Raw genomic sequence first — 17,999 nt, 5'->3', positions numbered from 1 at the left:
TATTATGACTTCTTTTCAAAATAGGAATGTTTTAATATAAATTGCTCAGGAAAAAATTTTCTTTTGTCTTCTTATAATAATTAATATGGGCACAAATAGTCCTAATATGTCTCCAAAGAATAATATCTCATTATATTAAGCTTTGGTGGGGACTCAATTTCTCAGCTTCAGTGTTTGTATTTCTATTCATGAGCATACTTATACTTTTTGTTATGATACTTATGTATCCCTATATATTTTTTATTTTGTTTGTTATATTTCTCTGTTAACTACTTTTTTGAAATATTCTAGCCAATATTTTAGATTATTATAGCAAAGTATGTAAATCTGGTACAGAGGTTAATCATATAGTATGAATTTTTACAGATGTAACTACCTATTTTCTCAGTTGGTGGCATGGAATATTTCCATTTGAGAACCTATCTTATACAGTTTTTTACATTTTAACCCTCTAAAAAGAACTATAGATAGACTTCCACTATCACAGACTACTTTTGCTTATCATTTAACATTGTTTTTTTCTCTTTTGAGCATATTACTTGTGAATTCATTAATTGAAGATAAATATACAGTGTAACTTATGTTCCCTATCAAGGGAGAAGAATTGAACTTTAAGATCTATTCCACCTGTCTGAATGTAATAGTCCATTTAGAGACTGCATCTTAAATTCCTTAGCTTTTAAATACTATTATTTTTCATTTCAAACAGGAATTTAGCTATGTAACTGTATGCCATTGCCTCACATATTTATGTGTATTATTTGTACTATTCTAATATCTTATTATTTTAAATTTGCTTTGATATTTGCCTATAACATAATGTAAACCTTGAGTTATTTATTAATTCAACAAAATCTAGTCCAGATTTTCCAAATTGTTAGATTCTATATCTTACACATGTCAATATTGTTTTAAGTTCTGTGAGTCAGTAGGTCAGAGAGATGGAAACACAGCTACATGTTCTCAGGGCTGACTCCTGTCTCTGTGCTCAGGAATCACTCCTGGTGGTTCTGGGGGCCCATATATGAGCCAGAGGTCAAATCCAGGTTGGCTGCTTGCTAGTCAAGTTTTTTACCTATTATATTATCCCTCCACCCCCAACCTATACATTTTGCATGTTGCTGGTAACTACCTGACTTTCTATACAAATTTGATATCTTGGTGAGAATAATAAGCTTTGGGTTGGAAAACTTAGATGTAAATTCTATATTTGCAATTAAGTCTGCTGGGTGATTTAAGCTCAGTTCTTACCACCTTTCTGAATTTTTGTTATTTCCATCTTTAATGTAGGTTACAAATTCTACTACTCTACTGGTCTTATAAATTTATTGCATTCATCACATATAACGTGTGTTGATGAGGATTAAAGTAATATATAAACTGTAACTTCACAGCTTTCAAATGTAAGGTATCTCTAATCTTATTTGCACATTTATTTAGATGAATCAAATTGCACACAAACTAAACAAAGAGACGTGGCTAAAGTACATGCATAAGGAAACCTTTATAATCTATCTTTGGAACCTATCAAAAGACATGTAATGCGATTATTTATTTTATGATATGTAAGTTTATCCACAGGATTGTCCTGGAAGGACATAGTAGTATTCATGCAGTGATTTTTTATATATACAATCATATCAATCCTTTAACTTTTTCTTTCATCCTGCTCTTAAATACATATTTTTCTGTATTAAACAATTATTTAAATGGTATTTCTCTACAAATTCAATTTTTTATTACCTAAACTTAAAATAATTAAGAGAATGGAAAATTGAGATTAGCAAAGAAATAGAGTTGTATTTGAGATGTAGTACAGCGAATAGGGCACTTGCCTTGTGGACCCAGTTCAATACCTAGGACTGCCTCTGGACCCCTGAGTCCCACCAGGAGTGATCCTTGAGTGCAAAGCCAAGAGTAAGTCCTGAGAATTGCAAGGTGTGGCTCCAAAACAACAACAACAAAAAGACAACAGAGAGAGAGAGAGACAGAAAGAAAGAAAGAAAGAAAGAAAGAAAGAAAGAAAGAAAGAAAGAAAGAAAGAAAGAAAGAAAGAAAGAAAGAAAGAAAGAAAGAAAGAAAGAAAGAAAGAAAGAGAGAAAGAAAGAGAGAAAGAAAGAGAGAAAGAAAGAGAGAAAGAAAGAGAGAAAGAAAGAGAGAAAGAAAGAGAGAGAAAGAGAATGGGAGCGAATGAGAGAGAAAGAGAGAGAGAAAGAGAAAGAAAGAAAGAAAGAAAGAAAGAAAGAAAGAAAGAAAGAAAGAAAGAAAGAAAGAAAGAAAGAAAGAAAGAAAGAAAGAAAGAAAGAAAGAAAGAAAGAAAGAAAGAAGAAAGAAAGAAAGAAAGAAATACTTGGATTCTGTATCCAGAAGGAAGGATAAATATGTAAAAGATGCACATCAATCACATTAACTTTAATTGTAAAAGGTTGAATTGTAGAAAATGAGGAACATTAAAGTAAGTAGTCATACTATGTGTTCTTGTGATGGTAAATGTAAAGAACTGTGTTTGAAGAACAATGAAATGTATTTTCTGAGTTGGCTGCCAACAAACGTAGTAAAATATTCAAACTTCACCTATAATTGAAAATTTTTTTCTGAGACATAGATTTTCCAAGTTCATGAATATATGGATACCTTTTATGTACTTTAAAATATGCCCTGGGGCCAGAGCTATAGAACAGCAGGGAGAGTGTTTGCCTTTCACATGGCCGCCTTAGGTTCTATCCACCAGCATCCCATATGGTCCCCCGAGCTCTCCAGGAGTAATTCCTGAGTGCAAAGACAGCAGTAACCCTTGAGCATCACTGAGTATGACCTAAAAATCAACAAACATATATATGTATATATACATATCTATATGCCCTATACACTGATGAAAAATTTTATTCAATTAAATAAATTAGTGTTTATGTATCATATATTATCTTAGACACATTTGTTATTAAATGTAAAAACTGTTTTTTTCTCAAAAATGGGTCATATTCCATGACAGAATAGATACATCTATTATAATCTCAGCAAAAATAATAAAACTGCATATTATGTATAGGCATCATGTTTGAAATTCAAGGTATTTGTTAGTGATTGAAAATTGTTCTCTTCTTATATTTTGGAAAATTAGTTAGAATATAAGTAGGAGCTATGCAAGTTGACATCAGTTATGTAGCCTGTTTTCCATTTTCAAGGGCTCGTTATCAAAAAATGAAATACTACTTTTAATACACCTTTCCCCTTTATTTTTGCTAAGTAAAAATATTAGCTCAGATTAGCTCTGATCACTAATTTCAAGGCAATTAAAAAAAATGCACAGCTATCCTATATTAGTCTAATCAAGACTTTCAGTCTGAGGAGAAAGCATATTGCAGTAAGCAATATTCCAAAAAGAATTATGATGGTGACTCAGGATTTCTTAAGGACTTTATGTGAAAATTAAATCTGTTGCTTATTGACATTCATGCCATGCATTTATTCAGTAAAGAGTTATTACATGTATGCTCTACGTATTCTTTCGGGCTCTGAGGGTAGAAAAATGATTTTGTTGCTTCTGTAATACTACGGCCCAGGCCCACCCTGCATGTGTCTTTTATTTGTAATTCTCCAAGAGCAAATTCATCTTTTTTACTGAATCTCCTATTATCCTTCCACACTCTGTTTCTCCAACAATCACATTTTCCACCAATTTCTTGTGTCATTTTATTGACTTCCAATTTTGTATATTAAAGATAAGAATTTTCAAGATTCTTATGTTAGTGTTTCAAACCCTACCCTCTTTGTACCATTTTACCTCATTTTCTATTGCACTTTTGGTGGGCTTTTCTCCATGAGTTTTTCATTTCTACTCATGATTATTGCACATGCTGTATCTGGTACCTGAGTGGGTCAACAGTACCTAAAAATCATCTCTTCAGTCACTCACACCCCTGAAATAAGCCGTTTATTTTTCAGATTACAATCCAAATATTGCTACCTCAAAAAAATTTGCGTCTCTGATTTTGCTTCCTAATCTACTTTTATACCATGCTCCTGAGTCTTCACATTAGTAATGCTGTTATTATATATCATTCTTTAAATATCAAGAGGTTCTTGACTTATGAGAATCCTGGCTAAGTTGCCTATAAATACATCTAGGTTACTTATAATATAAGTATAGTTTTACAGTGTTTTTCGAGGTTTGACATCAAATAACCCCAGAAGTCAAAAATTTAGCTTTATTAATACAACTCTGATATTAGGTATAGAGATTTTGAGTGTGTCTAAATGAAACAGTAGTTTTGTGAGTTTACTTTGTTTGTTTTTGCCAACACCCAGTGATGTTCAGGGGTTTCTCCTGGCTATGAACTCAGAAATTACTCCTGAAAGTGTGCAGGGGGCCACATGGGATGTCAAGAATTGAACCTGGTTTGGGGCTGGAGTGATAGCACAGCGGGTAGGGCGTTTGCCTTGCATGCGGCCAACCTGTGTTTGATTCCCAGCATCCCATATAGTCCCCTGAGCACCACCAGGGTAATCCCTGCAAAGCCAGGAGTTACCCCTGTGTATCACCGGGTATGACCCAAAAAGCAAAAGAATAAAAATAAAATAAAATAAAGAATGGAACCTGGGTTGAAGGCATGCAAGGCAAAAGCCCTACCCTATGTACTATCACTCTGGCCCATATAAAGCAGAATTTCTTTTGTTAAAATATTTCTCCCAGACAAATATATCTGCCTTAATCCACTGCATAAGTCTTAATAATATACTCCTAAAATCTTTCCTTTTTGTTTTTCTCTTGGGGAGGAGCAGTTGGGGTCATTCACAAATGAGGAGGCCTAATAGTCCCACCTGCTATCCTTGTGCTTAGTTGATTTTGGGCCCCATCTGGTTTTCTTGTCCAGTTGGGTTGGTGGTCCAGTTACAACAACAAGAGGTCATGTTGAATAGTGTCCTGCAATACAAAGAATTACCTGGGGCCCCCCAGCAGTGCCTAGGGGACTCCCAAACCATGCCTGATGGTGGTCCTAGAATATGTGGTGCCGGGGATTAAACCCAGGTCAAGCCCTATTCTCTCTCTGAGGCACAAAGTTTCCATACTCAATAAGATAGTGATTCCATCAATTACAACTATTTCCACTAAAAATAATTTGTGGATTAAGTGTATGTCATTAATTTTGTCATCTCCCACAAATCCACTGAAGTATTTAAATAATGGTTTTTCTTTTCTATCAGGAGATGTTAAAGAATTAACAGATGAGTTTAATCATTCCTAAAACCTCAAAATGCTTTTGTTTGTTTAATCTGGCAAACATAATGAAAGTGAAATTATTATTTAAAATGCTGAGACTCTCTGAAGATAGACTGTATCTGGGAACTGAGTCTGCTAGACTGCGAATTTAATATTCCCGTCACATACAGTCTGTGCCTTTAGATGATCATTGCTGCTTAGCACTGCAGGATCAAGGTCTAGTAACTTAAAATTTCTGCAGTTTGGTTTTAATATAAATGTGTCAGAAATACTGTTGAAGCATTTTTGTGTGTGAATATACATGTGTGAATATATATACATGTATATATATATATATATATATATATATACCTGCTGTGTAAAGAAAATAGCCTATTTTGTTAGTAGAGAAAGCTCAGGCCAGAAATAATAGAACAATACACTTGTAATGGAGAAGATCAGAAGATTGTGCTAGGATAATGAAACACATTTGGACATCTCACTTTCAGAAAATTCTGACCTTGAAAGAAATGAACAAAATATAATTTCTTAAGTATGTCTCAGTTTAACAGAAACATCTCACTATTTCTGGGAATCCATTTTATTTTTCAATATTTCAGAATTTAGAATAAAGTAATTGTCATTCTTTGTAATTGTCACAATAAAGTAATTGTCATTCTTAAGAATTGTCATTCTTAAGTTTCTCTCTATCCCCTCATAATTTGAAGATAAATGTCTATATTCTAAACATAATTTTATTATACACTACTACTAATAATTCTGCCAAGATGAATTCTTTCTTCAAAGGAAGAAATAATAGAGATGTCAAAAGCCTGATTTAAAAAGTAGAGAAAAATAATGTTTGAATGGCTGTTGGAAAGTCAACATCCTGAGAATATTCATTATGAACTCTGCAAATATGGGGCAGTATTAAAATTTCCTGAGTTATAGAAACCTCATACTCAAAAATGACAAGCAATTTGAAGATACAAAAGAATGTTTTATTATCTTTAGATTTGTTATTTTTACTCCTACAGAGTTGTATAATTTTGTGAGCATTATTATAGTTGTTCAAAAAAAGCAATGTTTGCAGTTCTTATTAGATTTAGATAACAGCTATTGTCTTATTTATGAACTTTTATTATAGACACATACTCTCATACAAACATACAATCATAAAGATTAATAGACAATCCATAAATTTTTTTTCTAAATTTTTCAAAGTAATCAAAAATATATTTGATGATATGGGGAATGTCTTGGATTTTTAAAGAATATACACAATTCTTAAACTTTTGGGTTTTAGCTACTCAAAGTAGCTTAGAAATTTTATATAGTTAAGCATTTGAAATACAACCTTCATCTCAAAATCTGACCTCATCACATAACACATTTGACTAGACCTTCCTGTTCTTACTAAGACCATAATTAATATTTTTATCATAGTAACTTGAAACTTTGTTGTTCTTTTTTTATTCTTGTATTATTTATTGTTCTTTTTTTTCTACAGGTTGTTTGTATTTCCTTTTAAAATCTCAGTACATGCTCTGTTTCTTCAAAATAAGTCATTAGTTTGGACGAATGTTAATTAGTTTGGACACATATTAATTATATCAACTTTTTATTATGCACTTTAAAATGTGGAAGTTGCAATTAACAGTTTAAAAAAATTCCTTAGGTTTCCTTTCCCACACATCTCTGTTTCTGTCTCTCTGTTTCTCTGTCTCTCTGTCTCTGTCTCCCCGTCTCTCTCCTCGTACTGATCCCTCATGAAGTTGTATTGACTCTGATCTTACAGATGAATTGATAGATGGAACTTTCAGTTTGTAATTTTGACAATCACAGAAACAATTTTTATTTGACCCAAAGAACTGGTCCAGCCACTGATGTTTCTTTAGTCTCTTTTTACTCATGTACTTCATTTGTTTCACAATTAACAAATTGTTTGCTGTATATCAGGCACAATTCTAGATTCAGGGCTGAATCATAGAACAAACAAAACAAATCATGCTCCATGAGCTTATTCTTGTGAATGTTTAAAATGCTCCTGGTAAGAGATATACATAGACTCTATACAAAGGAAAAACAGTGATAATCTATGCCAAGAAACAGTAGATTGGGGGAAAGGAACTAAAAGTAACTGAATGAAATTTATACACATTGCCTCATGTTGCCTTTTCCTTCAGAGCCCCTTCTCTCATTTCACTACTCTATCCTTATTATCTTTTTAATACATTTAAATATTGGAGGCCTTGGGACCTCTTTAATTCCTGAATTAAGTTTCATTTAGACTCATGTTTTAAAAAATCATTGATATGCAAAAATGATGAAATTTAATGCAAAAATTATCAGATTTCTGAAACAATCAGTGAGGCTCTATCTTTATTTGAGCTTAATTGATTCATCAGACTCAACCTCCTGAGTATAGAGGACTTGGCCATCATCCCCAGTCCTCTGTCTCTCACATCCTGTTTCTTTATTGTGCTCAACGTCATCATCTTATTTCCTAAATCACTCAGTTTCTCATACAGTTGCTCATCCCCCAAATCATGGGATTATCCTTGACTCCTTTTCTTCTTAACTCACATTCAAACCATAAGCAAGTTCTTAAAATATATTCATAATTTTCCAGTATTAATACAATTATTCAAATTTACCATGAACAACCTAATTTGAAACTAAGATAGGTAACATTCCGTAGGGTTCCTTTCCCACTCATATCTCTCTCTGTCAACAATTTCCATGTTGTCCATCCAGAATTTACACATTGTGACTTAATCGTTTAAAAAATTGTTCAAAATTATAAATAAGATAACATGCTTGGAACCTAATCATGTCTTCATATTGCATTTTTAAAAATACTCAAACTTATTTTCCTTATTGCAAGATTCTATAAACTGGTCCCTCTCTCCTCCTTTTCCCCAAGACTGATCACATTAAAACCTTACTTTCTTGCCTGGAATTCCAGGTTAATTTTTTTGTGTCAAAGATTTTAGATGTGCTATTCCCTCTACGTTGGGCCCTCTAACATATTTATTGTTTATTTCTTCATTTCATTCAAATGTTACTCAAGTGTCTCCTTAAAGGCATCCACCTAATCAAGCACCCTAATAAGTCTATCAAGTTGTTTTTTAATTCTGCCTATAACACAGAATATTTATTACCTACTATATCTATTCCCTAACAAAGAGAGTATCTATTCTATACTATAGAATGTTTATTATAACCGGATCACATATAAAATACAGATTTATTTTTTGTTATTTTTTTATCATATATTATATACCTACATTTTCTACTAAAACAGAAGTACCATGAGAACTGACTATCCTTTATTCGTGTCTGGAAATTTGAGAATGCCTGGCATTTAGCATGGATTTATTAAGTCAATAAATGACTAAAAGAATAATATGCTGGGATCTTGAGGTTCTATGACTACCACCAGATAATAAATAGATACAGCAAATTTAGTTTATTTTTTTCTTTCTTATTACCAGAATTCTGAAAGCAAAAACAAACAAAATGTTCTTGAATATTCTCTTAAAGAACTGAACCCCAGAAATTAATATTATGCTATTTCTATAAAGAATATAATACATGTGAATATATAAAAACTTTTATTCTTATGGTCTATTGATCTCAGGATCTAAGAAATGACTATAAACATATATACATCTATATAGAATAAATCTATAGAATTAATTACTTGTTTTGAACTTCAATTTTTAATTTTGAACTTTTGGAACTTATCTCGTTTGTTTTTCTGTACCATTATAAAGTAAAATATATTCCTATTGTATAACTAATTTTTCTGTATTTTCTGTTAAAATACTTCAGATTAGTTGAAATTCATCTTGCTTTCCAGAACAGTCAACTGCCACTGTAATATCTTATAAGAGTAACATTTAACTTCTTCAGGCTTTATTTCCTCATTTTTTAACCAAATATGTGTAAGAGGGGCCAGAGATATAGTGCAGTGGTAGCTTGCTTACCTTGCATGCAGCTAACATGACGTAGGTCTGTGGCACCTATATGGTACTCTTAGCCCTTTTAGGAGTGATCCCTAACCACAGATCTTGGAGTAAGCACTGAACACATCTTGTGACCCCCAAAATTTGTTAAGACATAACATTCAGGCAAGTCAATTCATTTCACTGCTATTGGATGCAGGCAAATCAATTACTCTTGATATAGTTAACTGCAGTGGGGAGGCAAATACACTTGGCAAAATTAAAATCAAATTTAATTGGACTTTTAACCCACAGAGTTAGCAAGCAATAAGATTTAAAAATAAGTTAGATATTATGGGTTGAGAATTTATTTGAAGAATTTAGTTAGAACATATTATCCTTGTGCAGTGCTTTGGTTGCTTCTTTGAGTATGTCAGCTATTTGATGAGAAATGCTTTATTGCTTTTCTACTTACATTTGCATAACCACTTTAAGCAGAAAGCTGCATGATTTGACTATTAAAAGTTAATTGAGTTGTTATCATTGAGTTGTGTCATTGACTAACTTTCAGAATCAGATAGAAAACTGCACTGTGAATTTCTTGGGACAATGTATGTAACATTTTGTTTCCTCTTTAGGAAATGATGCAACATCAATCGTCAACTGTCTTCACATTTTGGGTCAGACTTTAGATGCAAGGTAAGTTCAGTTTTTTTTTTTCCTAAATCAATGATGCCATAATGATATCTAGAAATGTTTATATTTTGGAAGTGCTTACATTTTATTCTCATCGTATAATAAAAAGCAAAGTTCAAAATTTAAAATAAGTATAGGATACCAATTTCCAATTCCTCATACTTTGCACTGCATCTTATGGGCAACACGACCAGAAATGTTATATATTGATTAACTAAACAGAATTCACATTATTTCTTCTGATTTTAAGCTATAAATTTGAATCAGTTATTATCCAGAATAAATGTAAATAAAAGTTTGATCTCCTAAAGAAAAAAATTTCATGATGCTTTTCAGTGATCTATTTTTATATATATATTTTTTTAATTTTCTTGCTACACGGTGGTGGTTGGGTGTGTCAATCATTGTTCAGTAATTGGAAGTTGCTTCTAACCAAGAGAGGGGGGCCATGAATCCTATATGCAAAGCAGATGCTGTTTCAGCCATCTCCCTAGCACTGCATTTGAATTTTTATTTGATTTACTTTGAATAGTAAGTGAAAAAAGGGGAAATTCCATTAAATGCTTTGATTTCCTAGAAATCATGGTTTTGAAGTGTCAACTCTGTCCTAATTTCAAATTTCAGGGGCTTACTTGGAAAATATTTAATTACTACCCTGGCAGTATAAAACATCTCTATCATTTAGAGACCTGCGTGATCTGACATTTAATAGTTCTTCCAAACACATCATCCCAGGAAACATTCTAGTTATGCTGGACTTATGTGGATAGGAATCAAGTTTGTTCTATTAATTCTAAATAACTTTCAGATCATCGGTAGAAACGTAAAGCATTAGCCCTGCCTTTTGCTCCTAGGTACTAACTGATTGCACTGTGAAGCCGTTTAGGAAAGGTCAGGCCTTTATAGGACATTATTACTATAACTTCCACTATATTAAAAGTATTCCTAGTGGAATTGAAAAATAGTTTGATGAATGGATGTTTTTATGGCCAAGTCAACCCTGTACAGGCATGTTTATTTGCATCTTACTTGCTCCTTATTCAAGATCTAAGTTCCACACTTTTGATTCCTAGAACTGTGATGAAGACTGGCCTGGAGAGTGTCAAAAGTGCACTGAGAGCGTTCCTGGACAATGCTGCAGAGGATCTGGAGAAAACAATGGAGAATCTTAAGCAAGGCCAGTTCACCCACACACGAAACCAACCGAAAGGAGTTACTCAGATTATCAATTACACCACCGTGGCACTGCTGCCAATGCTGTCATCATTATTTGAACATATTGGACAGCATCAGTTCGGAGAAGATCTAATATGTATGTAAATCCCTTACTTAGTTCAATAGTTTAGTAAAATTATAAATGCCATTAGCTGTGTCTTTCAAATATTGATTATACATTAGAATGCTTATAGGTGGACACTGAGTTTAGGATCTATTTTATAGAGATATCAACAAATCACATGAATTTACTAACGGACGGGAAGGTAGTGGCTCTAGGCAATCACTTCCAAGCTGTCAAGTTTTACAATTTTTACAGTTTTACACTGCGTTTTTTCTTCACATTTTCTAATTTGGTTTTACCATAGGACATGCAGTCTTAAAAAGTTTCTAATTACCAAGTTAATGCAGGTCACTTTCACAAAGTTTTCTACCAATAGATATGAAGACAATTGAGACAAATCTGTATCTTGACTAGTTAATTTACTCGCATGGCACAAATATCTTCTGGTCATAGATTTCAGTTTGATTTCAAAGCAGATTAATCTTATGATAATGATGATGATAATATAAAATACCTACAGAATTTGCTAGGCTATTTGGAAAAAGATGGATAGCAATTGCTTTGTCCTATTTTCCTAATCTCCTACTGATACAAACATGAAAGAACACTTGTTCCCTGTCATACAAAATTCCTGACTGTAGATCCCCCCATTCAAACCTTCAGTGTTGTAGGTTTGTCAGGTGAATTGTAGCTTTATGTAAAAACAACTGTTTACACAGGGTATGACACCAAGCCTAGTTGTAAACCATCGGAGCCAATAGGTACATTTCTTAAATGCAGTATAGACAGCATGCAGTTTATCTCCAGTGTTGTATTCTTCACCAATAAATCATAGCAGAATTATAATTCGAAATCCAATATCTATGGCAGTCCTACTATGTAAATATTTCTTCTAGAAAATCTAAAAAGTTTTGTCCTGCAGCATTTTCATTCTCATTTGAGAGTTAAAATTACGTAGTTGGGGCTGGAGTGATAGTACAGCAGGTAGTGTGTTTGCCTTGCACACGGTCAACCCAGGTTCGATTCCCAGCATCCCATATGGTCCTTCGAGCACCACCAGGAGTAATTCCTGAGTGCAGAGCCAGGAGTAACCCCTGTGTATTGCCGGGTGGACCCAAAAAGGAAAAAAAAAATTACATAGTCATTACTTGTTAAAAAGGAGCCAAAAAATCTACTTGTCCTCCTAGATATGTGTGTGCTAAGTTATATTCTTGAAGAACTCCTTTATAGCCTAGGATGGATTGATAAATAAGTTATTCTCATGCACAAATGATCCCTCCATGACTTTTAGCGCATTTCAGTTCTTTATAGAAAATAATTTTGTTTTAGAATAAGTATATGTGTTACAAATATAGATATACATCACTACATCACTGTCACTGATACAATAGCTCATCAATTTGCTCGAGCGGGCACCAGTCATATCTCCATTGTGAGACTTGTTGTTACTGTTTTTGGTGCATCGAATATGCCACAGGGAGCTTGCCAGGCTCTGCCATGTGGGCAGGATACTCTCAGTAGCTTGCCAGGCTTTCTGAGAGGGACTGAGGAATCGATCCCAGGTCAGCTGCTTATAAGGCAAATGTCCTACCCTCTGTATATATCCAGTATATACATATACACATATATTATTTGGATTTTGCTTCTTTACATGTAAAAATGTTAGTATGCCTTTACAATGGAATTTTTGTCTTAGCCTAAAATTTTTGCATGAAAATTTATGAGTGATTTTTTTTCAAGTGAGATTCTCTTTTTTCCTTAGTGGAAGATGTCCAGGTATCATGTTATAGAATTTTAACTAGTTTATATGCTTTGGGAACCAGCAAGAGTATTTATGTAGAAAGGTAAGATTTTAAGAATTTTGAACTTTATGTTATTAGTACTTTGAATTGTTATAACTGTTAAAAAAAGCTTTGTTTTCCAATTTTTCCTTTGTGATAAATCAAACAACCAGATTTAGACATGGAACTCATTAAAAATAACTATGTATCTGTAAGATAAATCTGAATGAATATAATAAAATTAATTGAATTAGGGTAGAAGCAAAGCAGTTATGATAAATACCAAATTTAATATGAGTTAAACTTTAGTATTTATCTTATGAAAGATTCTGCTAGTCTAGCTTCTTACTATATATTGGAAGTACAAAGTAATTGCAAATATAGACAGTTATTAAGCAGTTGCATGTTTTCATGATCTCAAGTTCAAGGTTTTCAGCTGCCTGGGCTGGGTCCCTTGGGGCAGGAAGGGGTCGTACCTCCTCCCTTCTGGAGTGCCCAGTTTATAAATTTAGAGGTGAAACGTTACCACATCTCTTCCAATATTAAATGCCTGTATTCCTCCACAAGTATCCATAAGATATTTTCAGCACATCCTCCCACACTGAGGTAACATCAGATTTGTATGTCAGAGTTGGAGGGTTAAATTCCATTGGACATTATCTCTTCCTGCTTTGGTTCTTTATGTGCCACATATGAGTGAGGTTATCTGGTATTTGTCTTTCTTCATCTGAATTATTTGATTTACCATGATGCACTCTAGTTACATACATATTGTAGCAAAAAGTAAAACTTCATCTTATCTTACATCTTCATAGTATTCTATGGTGCATATATACCTACAAATTCTTTACTCTCCAATCTGTTATTATATTTGAGTTATTCTGAGTATAGTGCTTTGAGTTGAGTAATCATTTTAACGTTGTTAGTCTTTCAGTACTTGTGCATGGAATAGTTACCTATTTCTTTGTGTCTTCTAATCTGTTTCTATTATTATTAATATAAATTATAAAGAAATTTATATCCCTGGCTCTGTGATCAGAGATCATTCAGAGATCATTACTGGTGTGTCTCAGGGACCAATTGAGTACTTGTGATCAAACCAGGGTCGACAGCATCAAAGGCATGCCCTATGTCCACTGTTCTATTTGCTCCTGCCCCTGTACTCTTTCGTTTAAGGCCTGTGTTCTCTGATATTTGCCTGTTCAGGTTGTGATCAAATTCAATTGACCTCTTCTTGGGTTTTTGTTTTGTTTTTGCAAGCAAGTTGTTATGTCTTTAGATCATCAGGAAATTTATATCTATAGTTTGAATCTTATATCTCTTATTAAATTTAAAGCCAATGTATCTTAAGTTCATTCTGAGATCCTATCACCCTCATTTTTGAACCTATTTTGTTATTTTAAGTATGTTACTAATTCCAGGTGGGGTTTCTTTGTCTTTTATAGACCAATTAGTATTTCTTGCAAAGTTGGTCTACTGGCCAGGCATTGTGCATTTCTTTAACAGTTTATTATTTGAAAAGTTTTGTATCATTCCTTCAATATGGAAGATTAAACTACTCAGGTAAAGTATTGTTGATTAGGAGTCTTTTTTATTCAACTCATTGGTTATATAAACCTTCTTGCCTGTAGAGTTTCCTTGGTAGATCTGTTTATAGTATTATAAGTGTTCACTTATATGCAAATCTTTGTTTACTTCATGCTGCTTTCGGGATTCTATCTCTCTCTTTGGGTTTTGTCATTTTAAATTACATTGTGCCTCTATATTTGCTTTTTTGCTTGGTATGCTTCTTTAGTTTCCAGTTTCCTGAATCTGTACATATGGATATATAACCTATTCCTCAAAATGGGAACATGCTTGGTTTTTTTTTCTTCAACCAATGTTTTATACTTTCTCTTTTTCTCTTCTTCTTGAATTCTTGTTTTGCAAATATTATTCGTGGTACTGTCTCATGAATCTTGATATATATTTTACTAAATTTTCAAGACATTGAATAATGACTGTTTGGGTCATTTAAGAATGAGGGCACAATTTAGAGACTGACAAAGGATAAGCAGGAGTCTCTTAGAACACAAATTTTTATGCCCAGGACTTAATCACATTCAACAGGAAACAATTAGAGAAATCAAATGTGAGTAGGGTTTATGATTAATAGCTTTTATTATTTTCGGGGAAGTATAACTTCTCAAGATAATGAGAGAAATGTGAAAAGTGCAGAGAAAAAACATCTGAAATAGTTTCTTCTGGATTAAGAAAGTGATTTATTAAAAATATTTTTGAATTTTATGTTTAAGTGTAACAAAGAAGTCAACTTTGGCTTTCTAAATCATGAAGCATATATAAAATAATATTTTATTAGACTTTTTAAATTTCAACTTGAAAGCAATCTTCCATCATAGAGAAAATTAGTAATTTATTAGACTATAGTAAATTTTAATAGATATTAACATATTGTCTATAATTTCTGTTCTGGTCTAAAATTTGATTTGTTTGATTATTAAATCAGTATAGACTGAGTTGTTAGTATTTTGTACATTTTAACATAGGGCAGTTAAAATTATTTCATATCATTGCTTCACTGTCACTATGACTATGTCATGTTGCTTTCATACTTTCTTTTAGAAAATTTAGTTCTTAAAATGTATATATTTTGGCAGTGGTTTTGTGTGATAACACTTATTTTGAAGAGGTGTGAAATTGCAACCTGAAAGTTATCACTGTATCACTGTCATCCCATTGCTCATCGATTTGCTCAAGCGGCACCAGTAATGTCTCCATTGTGAGACTTGTTGTTACTGTTTTTGCCATGTCGAATACTCCGTGGGCAGGATACTCTCTGTAGCTTGCCAGGCTCTCCGAGAGGGACAAAGGACTCGAACCCGGGTTGGCCACGTGCAAGGCAAACACCGTACCTGCTGTGCTATTGACAACAGTATTCCATCTCCCTCATAGGGTTACTGAGATATTTAACAATAAATATGTGTTGAAAGCACGTACCTCAATGTCTGGCACATAGCAAAACACAAATGCTGTCTATTAATGTAATCTTAACCTCATGATTAAAAAAAGAAAAGTCAAATGAAAAAAAATAGCTTGAGACTTGGGTGACAGTATGGCAGGTAGGTTGCTTGCCTTGCACTTGGCCGACCAGGGCTCAAACCCCAGTACTACTTATGGCTGAGCTTTGCCAGCAGTGATCCCTGACCACGAAGTGAGAAGTGTGGCCCTGAGCACTGCTTGATGTGACAGGAAGGAAGGGGGAGGAAGGAAGGGAGGGAGGGAGGAAGGAAGGGAGGGAGGAAGGAAGGGAGGGAGGGAGGAAGGAAGGGAGGGAGGAAGGAAGGGAGGGAGGGAGGGAGGGAGGAAGGAAGGGAGGGAGGGAGGGAGGGAGGGAGGGAGGGAGGGAGGAAGGAAGGAAGGAAGGAAGGAAGGAAGGAAGGAAGGAAGGAAGGAAGGAAGGAAGGAAGGAAGGAAGGAAGGAAGGAAGGAAGGAAGGAAGGAAGGAAAGGAGGGAGGGAGGGAGGAAGGGAGGGAGGGAAGAAAGGGATAAAGGGAAGGAAGGAAGAGGGAGTGAGGAAGAAGAAAAAAAAGATGTAAGGTGGCAACTATTTTCTCTGGGGAGAGCATATCCAGCAGTGCTGAGGTCCTAGATGTGCTCTGGAGCATCCAGTGGGCAACTATTGTTCATGAGAAAATGAGAGAACAATGCAAAGAAGAAAATTCTTGGGGCTGGAGCAATAGCACAGCAGGTAGGGCGTTTGCCTTGCACACAGCTGACCCGGGTTCGATTCCCAGCATCCCATATGGTCCTCTGAGCACTGCCAGGGGTGATTCCTGAGTGCAGAGGCAGGAATAAACCCTGTGCATTGCCAGGTATGACCCAAAAAGAAAAAAAAAAAATTCTTCACATAAAGTCAGTAACATCAAGAGTTGATAAAGATTTTAAAATAACAATGATAACTTTTACCTGAAACTTATACAGTCATTTAAGTTAACATTGTATCAATTTAAATGTTAATGAATGCAATCACTCTGTGTTGTATTTATTTATCATTTTTAAATTAAATTTTTATTATTTTCAATATTAGGATTAGGGAAAATATAAAATAAAAGTTTGGAGATAAGTAAAATGTAAATAATTTTTTAAAGTAACACTGTAATGAATAATTTGAAAGAAAAAAATGGCAATTTCAAGAATACAAGACAGATTAGAGTGAGTCTGAGAATTACTGATTGAACAAAAATTTTACAGTAAATGACATATATTATTAGTAAATTGAAAGAATTAATACAATTACTTCTAAGAAAAAATAACCTGCTCTGGAGTCATACATAAAATATTTTTGACTATTATGGTCTTAAATTCCTTCTCATTATTTTAAAACATTCATCAAACCCACTCTATGTGATATAAATTTTTCAACTTGAGTATAGTTGGGAAGAGGAGCCAAACTTTGCAAGAGTATGTAATTTTTCCATAGTGACACAAGTGTTGGGATTAAAAATGGAAATTGTTTAAAGAGGTTGTGGTCTTTTTTTTCCTTTTGGATCTTGAACAGTCTCTAAACATTACATACTGCCTTCTCTATGTTTAATGGAAAATTTCTACCTTGTAGTATGGTTTGCAGTTATATTTTTATTTTTTCAAGTTTATTTTCCTAACTACTTTGTAAACCTTTCGATAGTAAAAAGTATGACTGAAGAATGTATGTTTTCAAGACCTTCAATAAACTAAAGCTCAAGAAAAAAAAATGGAAATTGTTTCAAAATCAGAATCTATGATGCTATAATTCCTTGATGTCCTAAATTATTTTTAACAATTGTTTTAATTGAACTTTATTTTGTCTTTCAAGGGACAGTATTTCTTATTTGACTAGGTACCTTGTCATTTTTAAAATTAAAATATTAGATTATAAGTTTAAATTTGTTTTTTTTAGTGAGAAACTTAAAGCTTTGTAACATAATTCTTAATTTTCTTAATTGAATTCGCTATATAAATTAAGGAATTCGTAACATGATTAAATATTTCTCATTTTGATCTGCACTTAATAAATAGTATTTCAATTAAGATTTTGATTGTGTAGATAAATAAG

General features: G+C 33.3%; 1 protein-coding gene across 1 annotated transcript in view; it reads left to right on the top strand.

The window, feature by feature from the left end:
- The window catches only part of RYR2 (ryanodine receptor 2), a 762,156-nt gene that overhangs the window by 607,695 nt on the left and 136,462 nt on the right, over window positions 1–17,999 (top strand). The window contains exons 63-65 of the mRNA XM_055147039.1: window positions 9,789–9,849; window positions 10,920–11,158; window positions 12,888–12,969. Of these exons, the coding sequence (XP_055003014.1) occupies window positions 9,789–9,849; window positions 10,920–11,158; window positions 12,888–12,969 (382 nt within the window). The remainder of the gene's footprint in view (window positions 1–9,788; window positions 9,850–10,919; window positions 11,159–12,887; window positions 12,970–17,999) is intronic.

Source organism: Sorex araneus, chromosome 9 (assembly GCF_027595985.1).
Source record: "Sorex araneus isolate mSorAra2 chromosome 9, mSorAra2.pri, whole genome shotgun sequence".
NCBI classification, from domain to species: Eukaryota; Metazoa; Chordata; class Mammalia; order Eulipotyphla; family Soricidae; genus Sorex; species Sorex araneus.
This window is presented reverse-complemented; position numbering and strand designations above follow the sequence as displayed.